The sequence below is a fragment of the Leptopilina boulardi genome, unplaced genomic scaffold, assembly GCF_019393585.1.
Source record: "Leptopilina boulardi isolate dan_hultmark-lab unplaced genomic scaffold, ZJU_Lbou_2.1 LbouV2_408, whole genome shotgun sequence".
In the NCBI taxonomy this organism is placed as follows: Eukaryota; Metazoa; Arthropoda; class Insecta; order Hymenoptera; family Figitidae; genus Leptopilina; species Leptopilina boulardi.
In genome coordinates this window covers 627,768-647,160 of record NW_026137983.1, presented here as the reverse complement: position 1 = coordinate 647,160, position 19,393 = coordinate 627,768, and the positions used below count along the sequence as shown (strand labels likewise).

Below are 19,393 nucleotides of genomic sequence, written 5' to 3'. Positions count from 1 at the left end.
TATTGAAATTCTTTCTACGAAAGATAACATGTCAGAAAAATCTTCAAGAAACAAATTTATAATTAATTTTCGCATGGTATGTTAATTGAATTTATATTCATTATTTATACTAACGTCGTATACATACAATTAGTTAAAATAATATTATATGATCCATTTTTACAGATTTATATCTGATGAGGACACGAAATCGTGTCGAAACGCGTCATGTGAAATTTTATATATATTGATAATTATTAAAAAGCCAATAGGCCAAAAAAATTTCACCATCTTTTATTTAAAATTTTGGCTTCTCAAACTTATTAATTAAATAATTAATTTTTCTCGGCATTTCAAGTGGCGGCGGTTATGTTGGCGATACTAGAATTGATTTATCAACATTTACACCGCCAATTGTAATTATTGGTTTTAATTTATGTTTTTCTTATCATCACTTTTTCGATAGGTTTTTTCTTGGGTTTTCATTGTTTGTTATACCGTCAACAATCGAACTAATAGTTTTACAAGTTTATTAAATTTAAAAATTAACTTAGCTTAATTATTTTTGCTGTATTAACTAATTATGAGCTGGCTTAACTAAAAAATTATTATTTATATAACATCAAACTCATTTTTTTCTGTGTATAAATAAATGATAACGTGAAAATTAGAAATATACCTATTATTAATTTATTACTCCACTGATGCAGAATTATTATTATTATTATTCACAGTTTTCCTAAAAGTATCAAATTGAGACCAAAAATTGCATCAAATCTTTGCAACGTTTTGATGCACATAAGTTATAACAAAAAGAGATCGTTTTGTGTATCATTTTTAGAAATGATACACGAAACGGTCTCATTTTTTGATGCAAAAAATTTAATCAATTTATATCAATCATGGCCGAATTGAATCGACTCAAAATTAAACGAATTTTTTTCAGATATTTTGGTAATAGTACAATTGCGGAGACCATTTCACTATTTAATTTGAAAATGAAAATAACAGAAAATCAAAGACAATGTGCAATTCGATAATTTAAAAGTGACAGCTTATAAACCTAACCTAAAATGCATGAGAAAAAATTTGTCGATAAAATCAATATAGCCGAGCTTTTTAGAAGGTAGATGGCAGCACTCATCTATTTTCTTTCTTTAAATTTTTTCTGAATCGTTTTTATAAAAAGCAAAACTGCCATCTACCTTCTAAAAAGCTCGGCTATATTGATTTTATCGACAAATTTTTTCTCATGCATTTTGGGTTATGTTTATAAGCTGTAACTTTTTAATTATCGAATTGCACATTGTCTTTGATTTTCTGTTATTTTCATTTTCAAATTAAATAGTGAAATGGTCTCCGCAATTGTACTATTACCAAAATATCTGAAAAAAATTCGTTTAATTTTGAGTCGATTCAATTCGGCCATGATTGATATAAATTGATTAAATTTTTTGCATCAAAAAATGAGACCGTTTCGTGTATCATTTCTAAAAATGATACACAAAACGATTTCTTTTTGTTATAACTTATGCGTGCATCAAAACGTTGCAATAGAAAAAGATACAACCAAGTTTACTGTGTATTATTATTATTATTTTAAAATAACCATTGCATTCAAAGTTGGAAGCGCGCATGTAATTTTGCTAGTACCATAATAATTACAATTTTTGTTTAGGACAATATTTTTAAAATAATAATTAATTGGATAATTTAATATCCGCAATAGCATCCATAATTTTTTGATACCATTCGTATTTATCATTTGTCTCATTTACAATATATTTTAATCTAATTCGAAGAACATAGCCCAATCCAGTTATATTCATATAATTTGAATCTACAAATGAAAATTCAGTGCCAGGTAAAAGGATTGATTTAGTTTGCTCAACCGCTGTGTAATACATTTGATTTATTTTAGCTCTTAAGTAAGGTTTGGAAAATGACATTTCAAATAAAATATTTTCAAAACCCTCTTTTTTGTTTAGAATTGTATTTGCATTAGTCACAGTAGGTACTGCTGTGAAGGTAAATTTTTCTAATGTATATTTGTAATCATGAGAAAACAATTTTTTTGATGAGTCCATATGCATAAATTCAACTGTAGACAAAACTAAATCAAAATTTTTGTCTGGATCGTCAGATTGTCTAATTGCTAAATTATATAGAGCAATTTTCATTTGTTTTGCTTCATTCGTGTCACTTTTTATTCTTCTGTATCCAGTTGTAGCAAAATTTCTTAAAGCATAATAATCTTCAAATGTTGCAGAAAAATATTCATTACGAGATTTGTATATTATCAAAATTTCATTTAATGTTGTTTTCTTTTCAATTAATTTTCTTTCTTGTTGAGTATAAAGTTGATTTATTCTATTTTCAGCATCTTCAAATTTTAAATATTTTGAATCTAACCATTCTTTGTATCGTAATGTAAGAAAATCATTTCTATGCTCTATTATATATTGTTTTCCATAAAGTGGAGTTAGCAAATTCGATTCACTTTTCCATTTTCTAACAAATTCATCAACAAAAAAATTTTCATCTGGAAATACATAATTATCAATTACTTTAATTAAATCAGCTTTTGAAGGATATAACATATCATTTCGGAACATGTTTAAAATTTTTGTTTGAATCTCTTCTTGTTTTTTCTTATTTTTTATTCTTGGACACAGATTTAATTGAGGTTGTGGTTCACTCTCATAATTGCAATAAATTAAATTATATTCATCTACATCTGTGGCACTAAATCTAAGTCTATTATAATCGTACTGAAGTTTATAATCAATTTCATATAAAAATTGACGGGTTCGATGTAAAGATGTTGAATTAATTATTTCAAATATTTTTTCATCAATTGCAATAATTTTATATAAAAGTAACAACAGAATATTTTCCCCATCAGATTGATGAATAGTTCGTAAACTTGCAATATTATAATCGCTTAACGTAACAAATTTATAACCGTAGCCGGAATCACATCTAGATATGAATATGTCGCTGCATTCGAATTGGGACATAACAGTTAAATTTAAATCTAAATAATTAGAATGTTTTGTTAAAGGCATAACGTAACGATTTAAATATTTTCCAATATTATACATCATACTGAATAATGATACGAGTTCCAAAGAAGTAAAATTTTTAAATGTTTCCACATTTTTACGAAGTATTTTCAATACATTATTATTCTTTAGTACAATATTAAACTTAGGATTAGATAAACGTAATAAATTTTGCAGATTTATATCCAGAGTTATATTAGCAAATTTTGAAAGTTTTTCATATTTTATGTAGTCATCAAAATTTTCTGATATAGTATCCACGTTCATACCAATAATAAAAATAAGTAAGTTTTTAAGACTTAATGTTTTTATAATTGTACCTAACAATGTCAAGATAGATTGAGTATCTTCTTGTACTAAATTTATAGATATATTATTAAAATTATGCATAATATGCATATCCAGTAGACAAGGATCTTTTTTGTTACTATTAAAATCTGTCCCTGATAAACATTTGTAATAAGCTATTAGAGGTAATCCAAATTCTTTCCACCAGTCAATTTTTAATCGTCCCTGTCGACTTGACAATAGTAATGTTTTTAGTCTTAAACTTTTTCTTTTTACTATATTTTCTTTAATTTCATTTAATTGCTGAGTAAAGGAAACTTTTTCGTCTTGTTTTTTGATAGGAGGACGATCCGATTGTGGTAAAGAGTCAGGAAGATGGTCAACTTTATCAATTCTGTGATTATAGTTTTCTCGTATTACAACATAATAATTTGTAGTGCCATTTGCAGGGAAGTAGATTTCAAGAAAATCATTTGATTGGATGCTCGGATCGTAAAAATCAGTAACAACAATATTATCTCTTAATTTGATAATTACTTCAGTATCACGAATCGATGAATGAAAGTAATTTTCAAATGCTTTTGCAATTGATTCGTTTTCAAATTTTTGATATGTGTTAACTATATTAAAAATTTTATTAGCAAAGTAGACTTCAAGATCTGGTAAATACTCTCCCATTTTACATGCAAAATTATGGGGATTATTTTCATATGCTGAAACTCTATCAATTTTCACCTCTTCGGGTTTTCTTCCACAATAAAAATCAGCATCTATAAAATATCGAGCGTAGGTGGAAAATGTTTTAAAATTGGAAAGTTCAAAATGAAGTTTGTACTTTGTGTCTTTTTTTAAAACAGTATATATTTTATAATATATCGTATCTAGATATGTAAGAAAGATATTATAAGCATTACGCCAGTGTTGTGGATCAAATACAATGGTTGTTATTTTTTCTTGATTAAGTTTCTCTTTTTGATTTTGAACATAGACAAAAAGCGCTGGCAATGCAAAAGCTGTTACTTTTAATTTATCAAATTTTTCAACAATAATATTTTGTTCAATTAAAAGTCCAATTATTAAATATTCCTCAAAAAGAGTTTCATTATTTAATATTATTCTTTCATTTGATTCAGTAGTGAAATAATAGTCAATATTTTGTCTTCCGGATCGAAGTAAAATTGCACCAGCTTGTGCATAAATATAATCTAATGACGTCAATTTGAGATTAGTTTTTGGTTGTGGAAATAGAGGTAATATTATATCTGTAAATATTCGATCTGCAGCTAAAGGTGTCAGTGACGAATGATTACCATATTCATTTTGAAATCTTATTTTTTCAAGAGTACTCCTTATTTCCTTTAGCAAAGTGTTTATATGTAAATCTTGAGATTTTCGAACAACATCTGCCAAAAATCCGTAAATATTTCCATATTTGGCAAATACAAGAGAAGTAATAATATACTCATACATGGCATTCACGAAAGTTCCATCAGGTATTTCACCAACTTTTTCCCCGTATAAGTCACTGCCTTGCAATAAACTTCGAATTAGATCGTCTTGATTATTTTGATTATCCTCTAAATATCTGTAAAAAGCGTTAACGACCATTATTGGTTTGTATTTGTCATAGTTAAATAAATAATTGTTGCTGTACAAGAAATCGCTGAGTAAGTTGAAGTAACTGTACATAGAAATCATATACACAGTTCCTAAGGGAGATGATAAAGTGTCAACACTCATTTTGACAATATTTTTTTGTTTCCTTAGTTTCTGTACAATCTGGAAACAGAAAAAGAACCAAAATCAAAAATTTTTTTAATTGCATCATTGTAATTGTGACTTGTCAAGGGGAGGGACCGCTGAAATCTAATAACTTATCGAAATTAAAGCTGTTTAAGGCCAGGTCCAAGTGAGGCAGCGCCATCTACATTAAAACTATAATTTTGGAAAATTTTCAACAGCCTTTTCTCGAAAACAAGAAGGTAAAATGCGTTTTTCTTTATGGATAATTGATTATTAGCAAGAAATACACCAGCTAAAACTTTTTTTGGGTTAAAATGATGAAAAAAATTTCATGTCGATAAATTAAATATGAGCAGTTTTTTCACAAAAACTGTAACAGTACAATTTCCATTTGGAAAATTAATAAACGTCAAACAATACACCAGCTAAGATTCACCAATCACGAAAATAAGAACAAAAAATTTTTATTAAATATTTAACATATTGATACTGCTTTACTGATTGTGACAGCCCTTTGGTAGATTATTATGTATTTCAGGTGGTTAGCAACAGCGCCAATCTCCTCCTTTCAGCAAAACTGCGAAACGTCTGGTGACATATATAACCTGCCAAACGGCTGTCATAATGAGTAAAATATGTTATGTTAAAATACTTTTTTTTTGTTATTTTCGTGATTGGTAAATCTTAGGTCGTGCATTTTTTAGCATTTATTAATTTTCCAAATGGAAATTGCATTTTTGATTGTAATTTCTGAGAAAGTACTGTTACAGTTTTTGTAAAAAAGTGCTCATATTTAATTATTATTGACATGAAATTTTTTTCATTATTTTAACTCAAAAAAAGTTTTAGCTGGTGTATTTCTTGCCAATAATCAGTTATCCATAAAGGAAAAAGCATTTTATCTTCTTGTTTTCAAGAAAAGGATAATGGAAATTTTCAAAAATTTTAGTTTCAATGTAGATGGCGCTGCCTCACTTGGACCTGGCCTTAAGGTTGTCAATTTTTTTTCTGACAATATTGAGTAATTAAAACTTTAATGTAGGCGGATCAAATTAAAAAACAATTAATTTAGAGTAACAATTATAGTGACCGATACAATATTTTAGTTAGAAAATAAATTTCAAATAAAATATTTGTGTTAAAATTTATAGTACATAAGTTTAAAATTAAAAAAACACTCCGATAAGAATTTATAATGTTAATTTAAAAATACATATATGTTATGAAAATTTATTAATATTATCATAAATTTTATTATTCAGATTTAATGTACAAAAAACGTTGCTTTTTAAATATAATTGTTTAACAATTTCTTCATATATTTATAAAATTTGAAATTAATAAAGCAAATTTTTTGATGTTAGTTTTTTAGAAAGTAAAATAATATTGAAGAAAATATAAACCACGAAGTAGATATAAACGCATATAAAATTTTTTGTCAACTGTGTCAGTTCCTAAATATTGTATATTTATTAATTTACTAGTAATATTTAATTCAATATTATTATTTTTATAGTTATTATCGTTTTTAACCTTTAAACTGATACGTGCCGAAAAATCACACTAACTGATTTCACCGGTCTGTCAGACCGCTATTCCTTTTTTATGTTATTTTATTGATTTTAAATTTTGTAAAGTCAATTGTTGTATATATTTTTTATTTTTTATGATTAAAAAGTCAATTTCTATATTGTTTCGTTTTAATTTTTTTATTTTTACATAATTTAGAACGCTTTAAAAAAACGCTTTAAAAAAAAGTTATAAGCGATGAAAGTTTTAATAGCGGTCTGTCAGACCGCTAAATCAGTTTAAAGGTTAATAGTAGGTGCCGTTCACTGTAGACTGTACCTTTTACTCTATAGTCCATAAACTACGTTACCAATTTTTCATTTTTTTTAGACCACCTTCCCCCCCCTTAAAATAGGTAACGTAGTTTATAGACGGCCCCCTATTAATAATTTTTTAAATAAAACTCGAAATTTTCAAATAAAAACTAGACTTCTGTCGCAATTTTTAATATTTTTCATTGCCGATTTTTTGATACACTTTTTTATGATTCTGAAAAATCTAATCGTATGGATTTTGAAAAAATTCAAATTTTTTCAAAAAATAAAATTTCTAAAAAGAAAAAAAAAAATTGTAAAATTGTTAAAAATTACTCTTTTTTATTTTTCATAGTAAAATTAAATTTCAGGTTCTAAAATTTTTTTTTTTTAAATTGTTACACATAAATCAAACCATAATTATGTTTGGTTTAAATTTTATCAATTATTCTTGAAATATTCAACTTTTTCCACAATTTATATTATTTTTTAATTGGCAATTTTTTTGTAGGCTTTTTTTCATCATTCTAAACAATCAATCCGGTAGATTTTTAAAAAATTTAATAGGTATTTAAAAAAAATCAAATTTCTAAAATAATAAAAAATTTTTTTTTTTAATTTTGATAATTCATTATAATTTTAGATATTAAATAAAGACAGAAAAAATCGGACAAGTGCGAGATACACTCGCATTAAAACCGAAGGTTCCGTACCCTTAAACCTAAAATTTGAGGGGGTTAAAGTATGAAGGCCCATGGGCAAATTCCAATTTTGCTTAATTTTTCCTGTAATTTGAGTATGAAAACATATAGATAGACACATACACCGAAAGTTATCAGTTTTTCCTTGAAAACGCTATGATAATCAACTCCAATCGTTCTCGCTATATTTTTTTGTAATCTACACGTAAAAATGTATAAATTTGAATCCCTTAAGATAAAATTTTCTTCTATTTTTATTCGAAAAATCCATGATTTTTTCTAAAAATATGAGTTTTACTTAAAAACAATATGATTATCAACTCCAATTGTGGTCGCTATATTTTTCCTGTAATCATGTTAGTTTGGATATGAGTGTCGCGTGAACAACAAGTTTCTTATATTTTTAATATATATATATTTTTAATTTTGTATTAAACCAAGTCCACTTCACAGCAATTTTTAGAGGCCTACCCTACCGAAGTCAATTTTGAAAATAATTTTGGGGGATAATATTTGTTGCTTTCAATTAGGTACAAAGAAAAAGTAATAGTAATATAAATTTATCAATTTAAAACGAAATTTTTATAAGTAAAAGTTAAAATATACTTTAAAAACATGAAATATTATTGAAAAAAAGTTCTTTGAAATAATGTATTAAAAATACTTTAGATTATAAAAATTAAATATTACTTATATGCATTCTAATAATATTATTTAAGTAATTTTAAAATAGAACTTTAAAAATTGTCATATTTAAACAATTGTACAATAAGAATTATTATCAGTAATTAATTAATTAAATAGAATTTATTTTATAATAAAAATTAAATATATTATATCGGTGATTCTCCCAGAACATTACTTTTTCATGTCCTCATGTTTCTCTCAATATTTTTAATAATTAATGAAATTGTCAAAGCATATTTCATTAGTTTATTACTTTTTCTAAAAATTTTAGAAGAAACAATTGTATATTTTAATAAGTTACAGGGCAGCTGAGAATGACTGATTTTAAAATTCCATTTTTCTTGATTTTACAGTCCATTTTTAACAAAATTCCAGACCCAAATAATAGATCTATTTTAAGGGCAAGTCCAACACGTGAAATGTAAACAAACATGAAATGTAAACAAACCACGCACATTTTTTCGCACTTCTCATTTGTGTAGAAAATAAAAATTTGTCGTTTTCTTTATAAAAATGGTAAATTAATGTATTAAACTTGGTAACTATACTTTATTTAACTAATTATATGAAAAAATAAGTACAATTATAATGAAATGAAAAGTACACTGAATTAGCAATTTTTTCAAGGTTTTGAAAAAAAAACCTCTAAGGCACAGACGTTGAGCACCTAGGTGGGAGAAAGAGTTGAGCCATTGGACGGGCACATCTTGGAAAGGGTAAAATTATGAAATTTTACCCTTCCTCTCACTTTCTCCCACCTAGGTCCTCAACGTTATTGGGATCTGACATTCGTACACATGCCATCTGGTGTTGAAAAATGTAACTAGTTTTGGATAACTGTTTGTGTCACTTGCAATTGTAGTTCCGCTGTCATTGTTAATTATTTTATCATTATGAATGAAGCTACATTTTTACCGCGTGAGAAATCTTCCTGCAGAATTAAGTGTTCTGTGAGAGGCTGTGGCAGTACTGTAGCGAAAAATTTAAGCGTAATTTTCCGTAAATTTCCGAAACCAAAACAACGAGTAGTTGATGTGAAAATACGTTCGATAATTTTGAAAAAGTCGATCAATTAAAGGCCTGGAAAAATGCTTTAAAAATAAACAGTATAAAGCCTTCTATGAGAGTATGTTCTCTGCATTTCAAAATAAGTGATTACATTTTGCCAGGTAAATTTAAGATTTTAAAATTTGGAGGTTATATAATCTTTCATATTACCCGTGCATGTGAACATTTTGAAAGTTAATTTATCACTGTAAAAACGGATAAATAAATTTTTTTTCAGTTCTTGTTAACAGACTTTTACAATGAAAAATGAAATACATACATTTATAAATTTTCATATAATTTCATGAAATATAAAGGAAAATACAATACTTTTCTTGCACATGTATCGCTGGATTTGAGAAAATAATTTGTATAAAAATAAGATTTCTTTTATATTTTTATTCATGTTTGTAAATAGGAATGTAAATAGTAATTTTGTATTAAAAAAATTCACTTATACATTTATTAAATTAAGCAATATTTTTTAAACGATTTAGTTCTATTGCATCCCATGTTATTCCCATGTAAATTCACTAAAAGTGTTACCCAATTTACGCCATATTGCTTTAGGCCCCGCCCCCATGTCAGATGAATGCATAAATTTTTCGTAACCTTGAAAAAATTTATATTTCAGTGTACTTTTCATTTCATTATAATTATACTTATTTGTTCACATAATTAGTTCAATAAAGTATAGTTACCTAGTCTAATATATAAATTTACCATTTTTACAAAGAAAACGACAAATTTTTTACTTTTTATTCAAATGAGAACTGCGAAAAAATATGACAAAATTGCTAATTCAGTGTACATTTAATTTTATTATAATTATATTATTATTATTATTATTAATAAAAAATAAATGTTTTATTTGTTAAACTGAAATATTGGTCAAAAAATGTATTATTTTATCAAAAAATTAATATTTAAATCAATATTTTTGATTTAAATAAAATATTACTTATTTTCACCTATATTTTTGATAAAAAAAAATTGATTTTTTTCAGCCATATTTTTGATAAAATAATTCATATTTTTAACCAATAATTCCTTTAAATATTAATTTTTTTCAATAAAAATGTTGATAAAACAATAAATTATTCATTTCAATAATATTTCCTTTAGAAATTTATCTTTTTTCAGACATATATGTATTTAAAAAAAATTCATTTATTTAACAATTTTTTATTAGCAAAAAATCTATATTGCCGAGCGATTATTTCGCTATTTCAAAAAATACCAAGATTTATCTTGACCTAGCTCAGCATCCGCTGGTCCCATCAAAAAGTGTGCCATACATTTTTTGTTCCAAACTTTTTAAATATTTTAATGGTGGTATTCTCGAACGATTATCCCGCAAAATTAATTTTTAAAAATTTTTTCCAAATTTGTTTTCTAGTGTAGCTCAGCATCCGCTGGACCAATCAAAAAGTGCGCCATACATTTTTTGATCCAAACTTTTTGACTATTTTATATATGGTATTCTTGAGCAGTTATCTCGCAAATTAAATTTTTCGAAAATTTTTCCAATATGGGCAAATCCACAGAACCGGCCGATTTTTACTTATCAAGATGATAATTTTCCAAATAGCAAGCACACCTTTTATTTATGGTTTACTTTCTTTAAAATATATTCAAGAACAATTATCTTCTTGCGTGATTCATTTTATTTTAATGCCGTTTGAGTTAAAAGCCAAAAACGAAAATATTATTTTTCTTCTGGAAATTATAATTAAAAATGGCATTTCTTTGTTTTTTTATATATATTATTTGAAATATGTGCAAAACATTTTGAATAATAAAATACGATAAAATACAAATAATTAATTTTTTAATTATCAAAAATAAATTATTTATATTTTATCATATTTTATTATATATTTTATTTATTAGCATTAAATTTTTTATTTCTGTAAATTAAATTGTTTACTTACTAATTTTGATATTAACTATTTTAACCAACAAACTGACATTATTGACATCGATTTTGATATAACTTTGAAAATAAAACAAATGAAAGGATAATTCATTTTTCACGATTAACTAGTTTAATTTCGATAAATTTTTTTTTATTTTTAATTTTTAGACGTTATAAATTGAAAATATAATTTAGCGTTTGCATACAAGAATTATAATAATGTCTTTATATAATCACACATGTTTTCAACTCATCATATTTTATCCTGTAGTTGTGCTACTGAAAAAAGGCTATGTTGAAAATGGTTCACGCTTAAACATAGAGTGATAATTATTGGAATATTTTCTTTAATTCTGATTGCACTCTATTCTATGATACATACATTTGTTCGTCTGTTCACAAGCAATAAGCTCCAATTTGAAAAATTCAAATCGAATAATCGCCGCAAAATATATTTACAAAAATGTATAGACATTTCATTATTATAAAATAATGAGTAACGCTACTTTCAACGACTATCATTTCTTTTTATTTAAGAGCACATATTTTTTATTACTTTCAAAACATTCTTCAATAAGTAAACTATAATTCACCACAGTTTGGAATTGTTCGGATCTATGCCGAACAAGTTATACCTAAAAGAATTAAAATTTATACCTGGAGTAACACCTTAAATTTCATTTTTTAAGTTACTTAATTCGATTTTATTTTTTATAAAAGACTAGAAGGTTCACATTTATTCAATTTTCTTATTTCAATAGGTTCTCAGAGATATTACAAAATGGTTGAAGTATGAAAATAATTAATATAATACTTCTAAAATAGAAAAATATGTGAGTAACATGAAATCGGCCGGTTCTGTGGATTTGCCCATATGTTTTTGAGTTTAGCTCAGCATCCGCTGGACCAAACAAAAAGTGGGCCATACATTTTTTGTTCGAGACTTCTTCCCTATTTTATTGGCGGTATTACGGAACGATGATCTCGCAAATTTAATTTTTCTAAATTTTTTCCAAATTTGTTTTCTAGTGTAGCTCAGCATCCGCTGGACCAATCAAAAAGTGCGCCATACATTTGAGGAGCAAATTTTCAAAACGTGATAAATCCATATTTTCTTATTTCGAGAAATTGAAACAAATGAGTTTTCTTACATAACCACTGTAGTTACTTTTAAAATATAAAATTTGTAATAGTTTGATTCTATAACAATGTTTTTATATTCAAGACGTTCTGTTTTTAATTAAAATTTATTATAATTTAATGATTTACAGGTATTGGTAATTTTTTCTAATAAAAAACAAAAATTATAACTCATCTTGGTTATGTCTAAAAGTTTTTGAATTGAAAATTCGTTGTTAACAAATTTTTTTTCTTAAATTTAACAGCGACAGGAAGATTTGTGAGGTCCTTAAAATATTAAATTTATGTTTATCTCCATTTTTTTTAAAAATGGATTTATCAGATTTTGAAATTTACTCCTCATTTTTTGTAGACAACTCTTGGGTTAAGGCCATCCGGGAAAAATCCCTAACCTAAAAGTGTTTTCCCGCGCGAGATATTACTCGTAAATAACTTGAAATATCTTGTTCGGATTTGTTGGATTAATTAGATGAGGGCGAGCTGATTAAGAATCATCTCCATTTTTACAAGTAATTTTGTTGAAAAGTATTGAAAATCGTGGTTATAAAAGCTGGATTTTTGACAGAAGTGGGGACAGACATTGAATCTATGTGTCAGTGGCCCAGAAGGTGGCGCCAATTCTAGCTAGTGGCCGCTGCTGAACTAACTTACCCCAAATTACTCCACTTTAAATCTTTAATAAAATAATTTCCTCACAATATTATTGCAAAAATGGAGAAGAGTGATGAACTCAGTGACCCTTTCTCTATTATTCCTCCAAATGCCAACTCGAAATACTTTATCCTTTAAAGATGAGAAGTAATTTACGAAACCCCTTTTTGCCAATGTTTAAACATTTTTTTCAATAATTATTTATCAAGATTATGCAAAATTCCGAGAAGAGCCCCTGGCAGGGTACCTTCCTAACTTCTACAAAGCGCGGCTATAATAATTTTATCAACAAATGTTCATAATAAACTGTAATACATTGAAATTAATAAAAACATAAAATTTTTATAATTATTTAACAATGATCATTATAAAAAACATAAATCTTATTGTTTTAATCATTTAACTATATATTTCATTATTTTTTATATGTTTGAGGCAAAATTTTTTTTTTTTTAACTTTTTTTATGATTGGCGAAAAAAAACATTACCAACTATTTTTTCACCTGAATTCCTTCATATATGTAGGAAATAATATTTAAATTTAAAAATTATAATAATTTGTATTATTTTTAATTTGAAAATATTAAAAAAATTTGAAATTATTTTTATACCTGCATAGCAACATGTATATTGACATAGAAGAACAAAAGGTAACTTTTAAGCCGAAGGTCAAAACAATGTGATTGCCAAATAATAAAGCTAATCAATCAGTTGCAATTCGTGCATTGACCTGTTTAGACGTGGTTCATGAAGGTGTAATTTTTGTATTATTAAAATTAAATTTTGGCCCTGTTGAACATAATACTTTGTTTATCATCTTTTGTTTGATATTTTCACATTATTGAAGTGAATCTTTTCGGGAGTGCTCGTATCTTTTAATTCGTGAACAATAAAATTTTGAAATTTTTTTTTAATTTGTATAATATATAATTTTTTGTTTCAGTAGTCTGAAAATTTTAAAATGGCGACCGTATAAATCTTTATAAAGTTAATATGATTTCAGAAGTGTTCGAAATTTTTTTAATACGTGAGTTTGTTTGTGTGTGGGTTTCCAGCAAATCTTATTTTCCGAATCTAGGATCTACGATATATCGGTTTCAAGCTAAGGTCAGTGATATATGTTTTATAAATTATAATTACATGATTTTCTATAAAAAATATTAAATAATTTTTTTTTTTACAATAAAGTCAATATGCTCTATAGACGATACTTTTTATTTATTTGCGGTATATGAATGTACATGTATAAAAAATATATAATATAAGCTTTGTATGTCAAATAATGTAAGCGATACGAAATGGAACAATTTATAAAAATTTTCTACAAAATTGTTTATATTTATATATTTGTTTTTTATACATGCATATTTATAGAAATTAAGTTCCCTTCGTTTAACTCGCACTAGTACGATTTTATTTTTATTATACATTTTAAAATAAAATTTATTCAAATGACTAGGGCCAAAAAATTTCCATATAGTTTCTTTCCATTTCACAACTTGAACTTGCTCTTAAGGCCAGGTGCAACTCGTCAAATGTAAACAAACATGAAAATGTACGTAATTATTGACAAATTTGCGACAGCCTTTTTTTTAAATGGAAAATAAAAATTGTTCTTTTTCTATGTGAAAATGGAAAATTCATATATAAAACTACAGCCTGACACCGTATTTGACTAATAATATGAATAATATTAATAATTATATAATAAAACGAAAATTACACTGAAACAACAATTTTCTCAAGATTACGAAAAAAAACCATTTGAGTATATCTGAGGCAATGTTCCGTGTGGAAAGGGGTAAAAGACCTAGTCTCTGTCCTCTGGTGGGGGTATGATTTCATAATTTTACCCTTTCCAAGATGTGACCGTCCAATCGCTCAACTCTTTCTCCCACCTAGCTTCACAACGTCCGTGCCTCAGATATACTCAAATGGTTTTTTTCGTAATCTTGAGAAAATTGTTGTTTCAGTGTAATTTTCATCTTATTATAATTATTAATATTATTAATAATATATAATTATAATTATACTTATGTACTAAATAATTTCAAATAATTAAAGTAATTTTAAATAATTAAACTAATTTTTATTTAATTAATTTAATTAAAATTTAAATAAAAATATTTAAATTAGTACTAAAAAAATATAAACATATAATAAAAACATAACAATAAATGAAATATAAAAGTAAGAAAATTTTTAATTCAATTAATTCAATAATAATTCCTTTTTTAAAAAATCAGAAAGAAATCTACTATTATATTTTACCATTCAACAAATATTGAGAGTCGATAATGAAGTGTCTCTCATTATCATAATCTTCTCTTCTTTACCCATAAAATGTCAAGTACAGCAGTATACTGTCAGTTAAAAAGTGATTTTTCGGAAAACTCTTTCCTTTTCCTCGATCGATGTATTTTTATACTTTCTTTTTCTGTATATATCAAGAATTATGCATTTTCTAACGTTTTTTCAATGTTTCAATAGTTTTTCATATTATTTTAGCAGCTTTTTAGACAGGAGAAATATTGCGGATGATTGGGTATAATGCATTGGACAATTGAACAAACACTCCAATTGTCCGAATGCATTTTAGACAATTGAGCAAACGGCTTGCTCAATTGTCCGAACTGCTATCTCAAAAAATCCTTTTTTACTGGGAAAAGAATTGGAAATCTAAATTCTTTTCAATTATTCGTTTCTTACCGGGACAATTAACATAGGATTCCAATCGGATTCCTATCTTAAACATGCAACAGAACCTCCTTAACGTAAAAAATTATTTTTCGTGTATCGTTTGGATATGATTTTAAGTTAAGGCGTTGTCCGCAGTGGCGAGACAGCCGGTGTGGCGAGACATTAGGATATTTCAGACAGCTGAACTGACTGTGCTGGCACTTCTGGTCTGAAAGTCTAGTTTTATTGTGCTTTAACTTTTCAATATGATACATACGTTTTTGATGTACGAAATATCGCTATACTGATAATAACAGTTTCAAGATATTTTAGAAGTTTTATTTCCCATCGGTATAAGTGATAATATATAAAAATTTCCGGAATTTTCTGAAGGGTTAAATGTTTTGAGTCTTTAGTATTTAAGTTTCCTTCAAAATTTCCAGAGCACTATGAATTACACAGGCCTACAAAATTTTGGATTTTGTCAGACCCAGAAACCGGAATAGTCATTTTCGATGTAATTTGTCACGCTGAATCCAAAAATGACAAGGAAATTACTCTATCACGTCAGCATTTTGAGATATTCTAACCTAAAAGCGTGAAAAATGAAGTTTTTGGTAATATTTGACACTCTATAAAACCGACAAAAATTTTTTTTAATCATTGGTCCAAATTTCAAAAGAAAGTATTATATTTCCCCCTTCAAAATTTTCTAGGTTCGATCTGATCCAATTTTTTTTCTCTGAGAAACAATCATTTAAGTTTTACATTACATGAACTAAAATCCCTTTCAAAACGAAAAATAAATTGCAAAGTACTCATATCACTGAAACTTATTTCTCGGGGATTTTTGAGGTTGCTAATTACGAATCTGACGTCAGATTTTTGAATTTCAAAATGTCGGATCCCATATGGCGGACAATTTTTAAAAAATTTACCGAATTCGCTTGTCATTCATTACTTGGGGGTTTTTAGGGTCGCTGATTACGAATTAAATGTCAGATTTTTGAATCTGATATCACATTCGTAATTAGCGATTTTAAAACCCCCTGAGTAACAATTTTTAGTGCCATGAGTACTTCGCAATTTATTTTTCTTTTTTAAAGGGATTTGAGTTCATGCAATGTAAAACGCAAATGGCTGTATCTCAGAGAAAAAAAATTGGATCAGATCAAGCCAAGAAAATTTTGAAAGGGGAAATATAATACTTTCTTTTGAAATTTGGACCAATGATTAAAAAAAATTTTTGTCGGTTTTATAGAGTGTCAAATATTACCAAAAACTTCATTTTTCACGCTTTTAGGTTAGAATATCTCAAAATGCTGACGTGATAGAGTAATTTCCTTGTCATTTTTGGATTTAGCGTGACAAATTACATCGAAAATGACTATTCCGATTTCTGGGTCTAAAATTTGTAGGCCTGTGTTATTGTTCGATGCATAGGATTGTACATCGTCATTACCGAAAAATGCTGTTTCCGCATTGGCGAGACACTTGTTGTCGGCAGTGGCTTTTTAATATCTAATAATATTGTACATGTCCTAATGAATTTGATATAATTTTTGTACGTTTTGTCGACAATATTTTTCATAACTATAGTTTAAATTGAAAAAGATGAACAGGAAGAAAAGCTTATTTGTTTTTAATAACTGTGACATGGATTAGCGGCTCACAATCAGAAAAATATTTGCCTGTATTTTTATGATTGAATGAAACAATATTATGATTTAAAGGCATCAATTATTATACTCTTTCTCTTTGATTCCTTTGTTTTTGTTACGTTTGAACGATAAAGACTCTGATTTTAAGATAGTGTCTCGCCACTACGGACGATTTTTTATGTCGGTAGTCGCGAGACATTATCGTAAATCGGCAATAACTTTTTTTTCCAATATCTGTTCTGTAACTGTATAAGTTAAATTTGCAGTATAGAGTCACACCTGTCCATGGATATATATACAGACTTGATGTTCTTGAAAATGTGAGTGCTATAACAAAAAAACAAAACGTGTCTCGCCACTACCGACTCTCCCTTACAGTTTATTCTGTGTGTATCAAATTTACTGTATTTCTATCCAAAGTGCGCAATATAATACAAATAAATTAAAATTTACCAATGTTACAAAGTCAATATTCAATAATTTAATTTTTGACTGTGTCGATTCAGGAATAAGATGCCTTATTTATAAATTATAAAAATATGAAATCACTAGTTTTCTTACCTGATTTTGGATATTAAAATGTATGTAGTATATATGTAAACAGCTTTCACAGTATTCTGTAGTATATATAAATTACTTTTTGAACTTTTTAGTATTTTTTTAAAAAAGTTTTACACATATATAAAGCACTTATTTATCTTCTATTATTTTTAAAAAATTTTTATCATATGTAGCACATGTGCGCGTGCAAAATCTATAAACTTTTATGGAAATTTTTTTCATATAAATAATTTTTATTTTTTCTACTTCTTTATCTATTTTTTTATTATCATGACGAATGTGGACGTACTATCTTAATAATGACGTTTTTTGGATGTCCATTTCTGAGAGTATATATGTTCAAAAAAATTGAAAGATCAAAATGAATCATAATAGCTCAAAATACATACTTTTTGTATACTGTTACACGAAGCTGAAGTATACGCAACGTTTATGATAAACGATTTTTAAAGAAATAATTTTTTAAAATGAAAAATTCTATAATTTTTTGCCTAAAAAATATATATCGTGTAGTTTTTATCAGTTTTTATTAATCAACAAATTATAAAAAAATATTTTTAGTAAAATAATAGTCAGCATTTGTCTATCGGGTCGAAGTAAAATTGCACCTGCTTGTGCATAAATATAATCCAGCGACGTTAATTTGAGATTAGTTTTGAGTTGTGGAAATAGAGGTAATATTATATATGTAAATATTCGATCTGCAGCTAACTTGATAAATAATTTACGATCAATAGAAAATCGCTGACAATGAGTGAGTTAATGTAACTGTACAAAGAAATCAAATGCACAGCTTCTATAGGATGGGCTAAATGCACAACACCCATTTTGACAATTTTTATTCTTAAATTCAATATTTCCTAGTTCCTTAGTTTATTCAGAATCTGCGAACAGAAAGGATTATGGAATTTTTTATGTATTTTTAAATTTTATTGCGGAATCAAAATTGGATTGTAAATTAATTTAAAAAAAAAAGTTATCTAGATACTTCCTATACTAGAGAATGCTATCAATGTTAAAAGGTAATAGGTATGTTAAATTAAAAATATTGTTAAGTGAATATTTTGATAAATAATAATTCGATAAAAGAACAGTTGTCGTAAATAAAAATTCTTTTTTATGAAACTTTCAAAAATCGTGCTGATTACATAATAATATGCAAGTTTTATCTCAAAATACTAAAATTAATATTCTTCTTTTATTTTATTTAGTACCTAAATAAGTACCTTTTAAGAAAATAATTTTATTATTATATTAAAATGCTCACGTATCATTATTCATAATTTTTTAACTCACAAATTCTATTTCGAATGTCATGTGTGTTTTTTTTTAAAATAATACATTTTGTAAACACGTGTTTCTACTGTTATCTATAATATTTACATTTTAACAATGCTCACGAAAGATGAAAACTCTAAATTGAAATATCATAAAATTAAAACCAACATAA

General features: G+C 26.3%; 1 protein-coding gene across 1 annotated transcript; it reads right to left on the bottom strand.

Moving 5' to 3' along the window:
* Positions 1 to 1,553: 1,553 nt before the first annotated feature.
* On the bottom strand, positions 1,554 to 18,079 carry LOC127289371 (uncharacterized). Its single transcript, XM_051317281.1, has 2 exons — positions 17,944 to 18,079; positions 1,554 to 5,111 (listed from the first exon to the last, which is right to left on the bottom strand). Exon 2 carries the CDS (start codon positions 5,070 to 5,072, stop codon positions 1,680 to 1,682), a length of 3,393 nt encoding a protein of 1,130 aa, XP_051173238.1. The 5' UTR covers positions 5,073 to 5,111; positions 17,944 to 18,079; the 3' UTR covers positions 1,554 to 1,679.
* Positions 18,080 to 19,393: the final 1,314 nt, after the last annotated feature.